Raw genomic sequence first — 10,865 nt, forward strand, 5'->3', positions numbered from 1 at the left:
TCTCCGACTCAGAGGCCATAGATAGGCCTAAATAAAATGATTTTAATTGTGTACCAGTTTAACGTTGAATATTATTTATGATTCTAACTTTATACACAAGTGCCAAAATACTATAATTTTGGCTGTGTTTGTGTTTAAATATTGTCACTGTGTTTAACTTGTTTCCATTATCGTTCTTTGCGTCAAACTCGGTTGAGTTTAATATAGATAATTCAGTTTTTTTTCCGACAATACATTTTTGGCGAGCCTTTTGTTATTCTGCTGCTTCCACTGAACTAACTACTCGATGTGAAATCCGTGAATACAACGTGGCTCACTACAAGCACGCCGAAAAGTTTTGACACACGAGTTTTCAATCCGTTCATCTAGTAATATACAAAATTGTTTTCTCTGCTCGTTATTGATATAATACGCTTAAATTGCGCGAAATAACACGTGTAACAAAACTGTGTATCTCGCCAAGTATGGTTAATCTAAGCAAATCTAGTTATCGTTTAGGTCAGTACAAGTGTAAACAGATTAACGTGGTGCTTGTGTCATCGAAACTAAAACCTACAACTACAGAATTTAGTTCATACCTGAAAGCAGAGGCGTCGAAAAGATTCGGGGCTTGGGCCCCAAGAAGCGCCTACTATTCAAAATAATGAATGGTTTAGGACTCTGTGAAATGCATCCGAAGCCCTTGCCCAGCGATTGCCCCTTCCTTGAAGTAGGTGACCATAAGTAATATGGTCCGCATTAATGCTCCTTCCACAGAAGTTTAGCATGGGCACATAGCTCGTATATATATTATTCGATATTTGTCTGTTTATTATTTTATTAGTTTATACAAAGAAAAGCCGAGAAATTTTTGAAAGGAGGAACGAGATGAAACATGAAGATTAACCATACGCTCGAGACTCTCATACTTTAGTTTACTTTAAGTTCTTAGTTCAGTGTCACCCAGTGGGTCGGCTTAAATGCGAGGTTCAATATCGCGCGGCATTGCTGTCAAACAACATCTTAGTTTAAGTAAATAATATATCTGAAATAAAGAATACAACATGGTCTGTTAAAAAATATACAAATATCAATTACTGTACACTTAACCTTAATAAATTAAATAATATATTACTTTCAACATTAGATTCTGAACTTCAGATTACACAATAATTCACCCTAAAATGTTTCTATTAGTGTCGTTATCATATACAATTGGAAAACTGCCAGTTCAAACTCTTAGCATGTTCACGTGCGTTATTATGTAAGCCTTCCAATGGGCTGTTTGTCTATTTTGAGCAGACGAATTGTGGTGAGTAACTAACAGATGCTCTCTTTAATCAGTTCTTACAGCTTTATTGAAAACTGTTTGTTATGTAACCAATATAATGATAATACGTTTTCATCGAGAAAAACACAGTTCTGGCGACCTTTGTGCTGCGCTTCAAATCTATGTAGATGAATTGCGTAGGTCTTTGTGGTCACTGGCACGAACCAGAGGGAGAAAAAATTTAAAATACTAAATTTAATTGTGTTCTTGTACTGTTTACTTAGTTTTGAACAGGATACAACAGACAAATCCATTAAATTTTTATGGGCAAGCACGTCTCTATTTTTTTTAGGGGGGAAGGCGCCCGTACAGTCCAAAATAATCAATCGCCTCTCCCCAAAATTAATTAGTTCGTGGACTCGAGCCCCGTATCTTTCCTACAGCCAGAAATTTCCCGGTTTGTGAGAGGTCGTTGCTGTTAATCCTAAAGCCTTAACCTTAGCCATGGGGATATTTGAAGCGTAACTGGTCCAGAACGTGGTAGGTCACGTTTCAGTCGTCTTTATTATATTTAGTCCTCACCAGGTGTCACTGGGTAAAATATTCGACAAACAAAATCATTAACCCAAATTGTTTCCAGTGTTTTAATTTTGATCAAATGCTTGTAAGTTGGTTTCTTCTACAGTAGAGCATTGGGCGGGGGAGTTTGGCGTTCTGGTGATGCCGTATTTATTTATATTAATATTTCAGCAATAAATTCGTCTATAACTTGCTACTCCTTGCGCGGGCGTACTATTTACGTATTAAAAAAGCTGGAATTATTTTTTTTTTGCACTGTTTCGTTTTAAAAAGTGAGAAACGGCAACTAGTAATAAAGAGAGCCAATCATAAGCGTTTATATTCAATATTTTTGTTGCCATAGCAACATTGTATATTTCATGCTAGTATACCGATTATGAACTTATTTGCATTGAATATTTATTGACTTAATGTATTCTGAACAAGTGCAGTAGTAATACTAAATGGCGACTATTATCTTAGTTTTGTGCATATAGCGGTATAGCGGCTCATAAAATGTCCAAGTTTATTTGTTTTTTCAAGTACAAAGTTTGAGCTCATAGCTCCATCTCTTGACCAATTTGAGATCTAATTACAGCCGCAGCTATTGAGGATTCCTTCTTGTTTTTTTATTTGGAGGGGTCGGATACTTTTTCTAACGTGAGACACAATTCTAAAACGTTAAACCCTGTACTACAACTTGTATAGCAGCAACCAGGGGGCGTAGTGGTAATCCATGATTTTGTACATTCGTTTTAGGATGTCTTTTCTGCACGTGTCATTTCGAGTGAAGTAAAGCCGACTTTTAGTTGAACACTTGTAAGGAAAACCGTACAGGTGTAGAAGTGCATGCTGGGATCACCGTGATGATGATGAGGTGGCTGTTTTAAGTCTCTCAGTGACTTCACCGTTCCCGTCCTTATTGAGTCACGCAAGGAGAGAAACCTCCATGTTCTGTATTGACTGGATACGTATGCTATCGGAAATAGTCACGAACAGGTGCTTGTGTTAGACTTTATTATAGTTTATGATCTTGAGAGTGGATGACGGTGGCTCAGTAGTAAGTATGAAGGATTATAACTCTTAAAATCGAGTTTCGATATCCGCTAGATAGCCCGTTGTGTAACCTTAATAACAACAAAGCCCATCAAAAGTTGTGTGATCTGAAGAGAGAAGTCCATATCACTATATGTTTTTTTTTTTTACATTACAGTTTCTTAATATTTTTGGTTAACTGTAAAAATTACTGAAAAATATAGCAAACATATTAGGCCTAATGATTCAAGCAGCTTCTGTTTGAGACTTAGTAGAGACTGTACAGTGGTCAGTGACTGTCTTCTTTGAAACCTGTACACTGCATTATACGCTAGTGTCTGTATAAAAATGGCTAACCTAGGGCCTGCTGGAGACCCGAGTTAGACCGATACATATACGTGAGGTCTATATGGAGGTAAATAACTTAGGTCCTGCTGGGGATCTGAGTTAGACCAATACATGTACGTGTGGTCTGCATGGAGGTAATTAACTTGGGTCCTGCTGGAGACCTGAAATAGACCGATACATATACGTGTGGTGTATATGGAGGTAAATAACTTAGGTCCTGCTGGGGATCTGAGTTAAACCAATACATGTACGTGTGGTCTGCATGGAGGTAATCAATCTAGGTCCTGCTGGAGATCTGTGTTAGACCAACACATGTACGTGTGGTCTGCATGGAGGTAATTAACTTGGTCCTGCTGGAGACCTGAGCTAGACCAATACATGTACGTGTGGTCTGCATGGAGGTAATTAACTTAGGTCCTGCTGGAGACCTGAGCTAGACCAATACATGTACGTGTGGTCTGCATGGAGGTAATTAACTTAGGTCCTGTTGGAGACCTGAGCTAGACCAATACATGTACGTGTGGTCTGCATGGATGTAATTAACTTAGGCCTTGCTGGAGACCTGAGTTAGACTGGTACATAAACGTATGATCTATATTGGGGTAATTAACCTAAGTTCTAATTAAGATGTATTTTAATCTCTTTCTTATGTATGATAATTTATTTATATGACATAACATCTTACAGTAGGTTGGCTTTACTTCAGATCGTATTATACCGTGTATTTATCGCTATCTTGTTCTTTAAAAATGTAATACATTTGTAACTGGCATTCTCTTTTCTTAACTCATTCTTAAACAATTGTTTTACAACAAGAAAAGTTTCGATTTTCATTCTCAAAAGCGATAAAGCTGCTAATATTTCCTACTCTAAGTCGAACGATTTTGTTACTTATTTTTGTTTAAAGGTTTATCCGGCGTAGGTAGAAAGGTTTTTAGTGTTATCTTCTTAGTTCAAAGCTACATAATGGTTTATTTGCACTGTGTACACCAGGGAGAATCGAACCCTGTATTTTAGCGTTGTAAGTCCATAAACTGAACAGTAACCTACCAGTGGACGGTAGAAATGTAGATAGATAAATGTTTGGTGGGAAATTCACTCACGTCGGTATACATTGTAAATGTCACCTAAACATCACGATTAAAGCTGCTGTAGTGTATGTTCTGTTATTGTCTGTCTCTTTCTTCCTTTGCCTATCTATCTTTGTCTAACTATATTTTGTGTTCCTATCTATCTACCAATGTTTTTTTTTTTTTGCCCGTGACTCCACCTGTGCTTGTCTGTCTGTTTCTTTGTTTGCCTATCCATTTTTGTCTGTCTGTCTTTCTTTGTTCATCTCTGTTGATATTTTTGTTCGTAACTATCTACCTGAGTGTGTTTCTTTGTTTGCCCGTCTCTCCATCCATGCCTGTCTGTCTGTCTCTCCAACTATGCCTGTCTGGTTCTGTGTTTGCCTGTGTTTATTCATGTCTGTATTTGTGTCTGTCTATATCTTTGTTTTCTACCTTTGTCTGTCTATCTATTTCTGCTTGCGTATCTGTTTGTCTGACTTTTTCATGCCTCTATGTCTGTGTACATTTTGATTTGTCGCTAAGTTCTTTGTTCAGCTCAACAGTTTACTGAACCATCCGTAAATGTCATATAATATCTACCAATAGACAGGATTATTATACACTGGGTGGAACTGATGTACACTAGTGACTAGTTCTACATAACACCGGTAGACAGAATTATTATACACTGGGTGGAACTGATGCACACTAGTGACTAGTTCTACATAACACCGGTAGACAGAATTATTATACACTGGGTGGAACTGATGCACACTAGTGACTAGTTCTACATAACACCGGTAGACAGAATTATTATACACTGGGTGGAACTGATGCACACTAGTGACCAGTTCTACATAACACCGGTAGACAGGATTATTATACACAGGGTAGAACTGATACAGTAGACAGGATTATTATACACCGAGTAGAACTGATGCACACTAGTGACCAGTTTCACATAACATCAGTAGACAGGATTATTATACACAGGGTAGAACTGATACAGTAGACAGGATTATTATACACTGTGTAGAGCTGATACACACTACCAGTTCCACATAACATCAGTAGACAGGATTATTATACACTGGGTAGAGCCGATACACACTACCAGTTCTACGTAACACCAGTAGACAGTATTATTATACACAGGGTAGAACTGATACAGTAGACAGGATTATTATACACTAGGTAGAACTGATACACACTTGTGACCAGTTCTATATAATACCAGTAGACAGGATTATCATACACTAGGTAGAACTGATACACACTAGTGACCAGTTTTACATAACACCAGTAGATAGGATTAAGAGATGGTGTTAGGAAACGAAGGAACAGATGATCGTCCAGAACGTTCTATTGAAACAGTTGTGGTGTTAGGAGAAGAAGGAACAGATGATCGTCCAGAACATTGCATTGAAACAAGTGTTGTTAGATGAAGGAACAGATGATCGTCCAGAATGTTGTATTGAAACACGTGTGGTGCTAGGAGATGAAGCAACAGATGATCGTCTGGAACGTTGTATTGAAACAGTTGTGGTGTTAAGAGATGAAAGAACAGATGATCGTCCAGAACGTTGTATTGAAACAGTTGTGGTGTTAGGAGGTGAAGGAACAGGTGATCGTCCAGAACATTGCATTGAAACAAGTGTTGTTAGGAGATGAAGGAACAGATGATCGTCCAGAATGTTGTATTGAAACAGTTGTGGTGCTAGGAGATAAAGGAACAAATGATCGTCCAGAACGTTGTATTGAAACAGGTGTGGTGTTAGGAGATGAAGGAGACAGATGATCGTCCAGAACGTTGTATTGAAACAGGTGTGGTGTTAGGAGATGAAGGAGATGATGATCGTTGTTCTGCTAATATTAACTTTTCGCTTTTACTTACTTGCAATAGTTTCTGACGTTTGAAATACATTATTGATACGTTGGTATGATTGGAAAAGATACTTGTATCTGTAGTCTGTGTGATAATACTGTTAAATTTAAAATACATTATTGATACGTTGGTATTATTGGAAAAGATACTTGTATCTGTAGTCTGTGTGATAATACTGTTAAATTTAAAATACATTATTGATACGTTGGTATTATTGGAAAAGATACTTGTATCTGTAGTCTGTGTGATACTACTGTTACATTTAAAATACACTATTGATACGTTGGTATTATTGGAAAAGATACTTATATCTGTAGTCTGTGTGATACTACTGTTACATTTAAAATACACTATTGATGCGTTGGTATTATTGGAAAAGATACTTGTATCTGTAATCAGTGTGATACTACTGTTACATTTAAAATACACTGTTGATACATTTGGTTATTCTGGGAAATAATACTTGTATCTGTAGTCTGTGTGATAATACTGTTACATTTAAAATACACTGTTGATACGTTGGTATTATTGGAAAAGATACTTGTATCTGTAGTCTGTGTGATAATACTGTTACATTTAAAATACACTGTTGATACGTTGGTATTATTGGAAAAGATACTTGTATCTGTAGTCTGTGTGGTACTACTGTTACGTTTAAAATACACTGTTGATACATTTGGTTATTCTGGGAAAAGATACTTGTATTTGTAGTCTGTGTATTACTTCTGTAATATTTCAAGTACATTACTAATACAGTGTTGGAAAAGATACTTTGTTAGCTTATGATACAGTATTGGTGCGTTGTTCAGTTATTTTTGGAAATAATACTGGGGCCGTAGTTTGTGTGTTACAGTGATATAACGAATACACTATTGGTACATTGTTAGTGTTGGAAAAAATACTTGGTTCGTTAGTTTGTTGATAATCTCACAAATACACTATTGATACGTTTTGATTATTGTTGGTAATTTATGTAACATCACAGTATTAACTGAAATAATTTTAATCTCGCCTTTCTTCTTTAGCCCTGTATAGCTTTCCATTAAGAAAAGTGTATAGTTCCAGTACATTAGTGATACGTATTGTTTTAACTAAAGCTTTGCGTTGCAGCTGAAGAAAATAAACTCCCGGATTGAGCGAAAGGCCTAGTTGGCAGCATGAATTGGTTTAAATGTTAACATACACTATTCTTAGTTAAAACCGTAAGGCAAGATGTAATTATCAGAGTTATCTATAATATTACACAAACTACTGATCAGTAAATATGTCGTGCTCGGCCATTCTAGGCAGTTAAAGATAAAATACAAGTGTAGCCCAACAATACTACGATCGTTGGAGAAAAAAAAACAACAAAACATTGTTTAAAACGAAACCATATACCCATGACAATCTGTTAGCATTATCCTTGGTGTAATAATCGTTGCAGTTTGAAACATCCTTCAGCTATACCTTTGTTCAACTACAAAACTAGTGATGCACAAGAACGTCATTTGTCTTTGAATGCTTTAGCTCATTAACTCCAAAAGGTTTTGTTACATAAACGTGAAAAAAAAAAGCTGAAGAAATGGTGGAAAATGAGGTTTAAAATGGTTTTCAGTTTGAGCTCCACCCAACTTTTTATTTTTATTTGTATGTATGTGTGTGTGTGTGTGTGTGTGTGTGTGTTCGTGTGTGTTCTTTCAAAAGATCTTTCGCTGTGGTAGTCGAGACGGTTCTGGGCGATTTTTCTTTTTCTACTGAACATTAACGTGGTTATACACAGTTGTAACTAAATGTGATAGATGTCATTCAATGAAAATATATAACTGGGTGTGGCGTAGTGGTTAACGTACCGGTCTGTGGATCCGAGGTTAGAGCCACGTTACCGCCAAAACAAAATCGCGCTTTGTATTTTGTGACCGTGAGTGCATTATAAGAGTGACGGTCAATTCTCATTAGTTGACGGTGAGTGTTGTTGACCAGCTGCCTTACTTTTAGTAAATAAGGAATGACGGGCGAAATTCAACAAATAAAGCATGAAAATATTACCAACCTGCCCCTTGGTGTTAATTTCCAAAGTTAAAATTTAGGGCTTGAATTGGGGGCAAACAGTCAATGTGGAACATTTTCGATGAGACTTGTCCTGATTTTACCGTTTATCAAATGAGAATAAATCCGATTGTTCGAAGAGCTGGTAGTTATGGAAACCGCTGTTCCCGATAATAATGACACTTCACTATAAGCAAGCCAGATGATAGTAACTCTTGAAATTTGACGCACTGTTTTTATGGTTAGAATTATGTTTCCAGGTTGAGGTGCGCAAGTACTTGCGGGTTTATGTAAGAAATATGTTTTGAACTCGTTGGATCGTGAAAAAACTGGACTAAAAAATCTGGACAAATTTGCATTAAATGTACAGTCTTTTCACCACCTTTCAAGCTGCCAGTCGAGACAGAAAATAGGTCGGATGACATTTTTCATACAGTTAACAAGTAGTAGTGAAAGCGTATGTTATAGAAAGAGTTTAATGTCTTAAACATCAAGTGATTTATTTTTGTATGAATGTTACTGAAGCTCTGTTTTCTGTAGCTGAATAATTTATTTTCCTCTGTCCTTCAATAGTATCTTTAGAAAAAAAAAATCATGATAGATTAATGCATCTTATTTAAAATAATGTTGATTTCTTGTTGTTTTTTTTTTCTATAAAACGACAGTTAAGATATCTTCAGCTGGAAGCCATGCTGTCCGTGAAATTCTTATACAACACTCCGCTGAGTAGTCTTATTAACGCCACACGAAGCAAGACCAAGACCGAGAAGGAAAATCAGGTGATATCGGCAGAAAAATATCCCTTGCTCGACAATGACCCTGTCAAAGCCGCGTACGTTCGTTGTATTCCTAAAGCCCAGTTCTATAAAGATGTCTTGCTTCAGGGATATTTTGTTCCCCCGTACATTTTGCAAGGCCTAGAAGAGTTTGAAGTAAGACCTGACGACATCTTTATCATCACCTACCCGAAGTCAGGTTTGTAATCTTGTAAACATTGTACAAACAGTAAACCTGACTCCTCCTGGGAGTGGTAAATTGTTTAACCGTTATATTTTTAAGCTATTCTCGAAAAGAAAAACTGATTAAAAAAAGTAGATGTCATTTAGAAATATATAATCGTTATTAAGAAACAATATGTTTTTAATTGTCATTCTAAACATAAATTAATAAATAAACACTATTTCTTATTATTTAGAATTATATTTACGTGAAACTATGTATCTCATTCTAAGTTTTAATTCATTCTTTGATGCCCCTCAGTGGCACAGCGGTATGTCTGCGGACTTACAACGCTAGAAACCGGGTTTCGACACCCGTGGTGGGCAGAGCACAGATAGCCCTTGTGTAGCTTTGTGCGTAATTAAAAACAAACAAACAAAACAAACATTCTTTGATTATGGGGTTCGAGCTTAAACTTTGCGGCTAACTCCACGATGTATTTATTAAACCCATTGTGGAATTAAGCCCAAAGTTTATTTTAATCAAACTTTATTTACGGATAAAACAAATAATTAGGTTTTAAACTCTTTTTTTTTTAAATAAATGCAACTTTTTTAAACACTTGCCTGAAATATAAGTTTATTTACAAATATTATTTATCTCCTTTTTATCTGACATACAAAAACTAAAAACGTCAAATCTTAGTTTTATTCTGACTTGTCATTGTCATCGGAAACGTACTGTTATGTCTCTGTGTTCGTTGGTTAATTTTCCGTAGCAATTCTTTCCGTAAAACTTCAGCGATACAAGTCCTTTCTTAAATAAAACTAGTTTATTCTTTCTCAATACAACTTTGCAATACACAGAATTTCCACAGTCGCTTTAACTTCAACACACGCTATAATTCACAACGATTCACGCACTTTACTTACGGTCACTACGGCGCTTGACTCGATTGTCCGTCTCTGACTGTCTGCAATTCTATTCCCTCCGCCACTTTATTTGCCGGCTTATATACTATAAAAGCGTACACTCGTCTCTTCGTGAATCTTCTAGATACTCATCACGTGTTACTAGATCACGTGACTTCCGCTGTCGTAACAGTACTTTTTTTTTGGGGGGGGGGACTTATCCAAAACACTGATTGGAATTTTGGATACTGGTCTTTTTAACAGTGTTTCGGCTTATTAATTAATGTATTTGAATTCCATATGCTTGCTTTGATTGTTTGTATTGAACAAAAAATCAAACCAACCAACCACAAATCTTAAATACAAATTAATATTACATGTTTAACGCCGAACGATGGCGAAACAATAGAAAGAAAACTGATCTTTATAACAGTTATTAGGCCTAAAGATCGACTTACTGATTGCCGTTGTGTAGTTAATTATTTGTGAATATTTGTTGCAGGTACAACGTGGACGGAAGAAATCGTTTCTTTGATTTTTAATGACGGAGATACCAAAAAAGTCCAAAATAAACTACTGTTCTATCGAGTTCATCATTTGGAAGTCGGACGACCGATAGGACACTTCCGTTACCTCCGAAAGGTTAAATCGCCCCGGCTCATGGCTACACACCTTCCACTGAACTGTATTCCTCGTCAGTTACGGCAGTCCCGCTGTAAAGTACGTGAAATGTAAAGTTTTGTACACAATTTCACAAAACTATTTGATAAACTAGACTGACTTTCACCTTTTTTTTTTTTTATTAATACTAGGCTGTAAAAAAAAATCAGTTTATGAAATATTTTTTTTCGAAATTTGTT

At 36.3% G+C, this 10,865-nt stretch overlaps 1 protein-coding gene across 5 annotated transcripts in view; it reads left to right on the top strand.

Moving 5' to 3' along the window:
• Positions 1–10,865, top strand: part of LOC106462673 (sulfotransferase family cytosolic 1B member 1-like) — a 40,748-nt gene that overhangs the window by 10,054 nt on the left and 19,829 nt on the right. For 2 of the 5 annotated variants that reach the window (XM_022389994.1, XM_022389996.1), the window contains exons 2-3: positions 8,821–9,130; positions 10,508–10,725. In XM_022389994.1, the coding sequence (XP_022245702.1) occupies positions 8,845–9,130; positions 10,508–10,725 (504 nt within the window). In that variant the 5' untranslated portion in view covers positions 8,821–8,844. Of the gene's footprint in view, positions 1–2,654; positions 2,807–5,604; positions 6,067–8,820; positions 9,131–10,507; positions 10,726–10,865 lie in introns of those variants that run through there. The other 3 variants (XM_022389995.1, XM_022389992.1, XM_022389993.1) reach the window with 3 other exon arrangements.

This window comes from Limulus polyphemus, unplaced genomic scaffold (genome assembly GCF_000517525.1).
Source record: "Limulus polyphemus unplaced genomic scaffold, Limulus_polyphemus-2.1.2 Scaffold1222, whole genome shotgun sequence".
Taxonomy (NCBI): domain Eukaryota; kingdom Metazoa; phylum Arthropoda; class Merostomata; order Xiphosura; family Limulidae; genus Limulus; species Limulus polyphemus.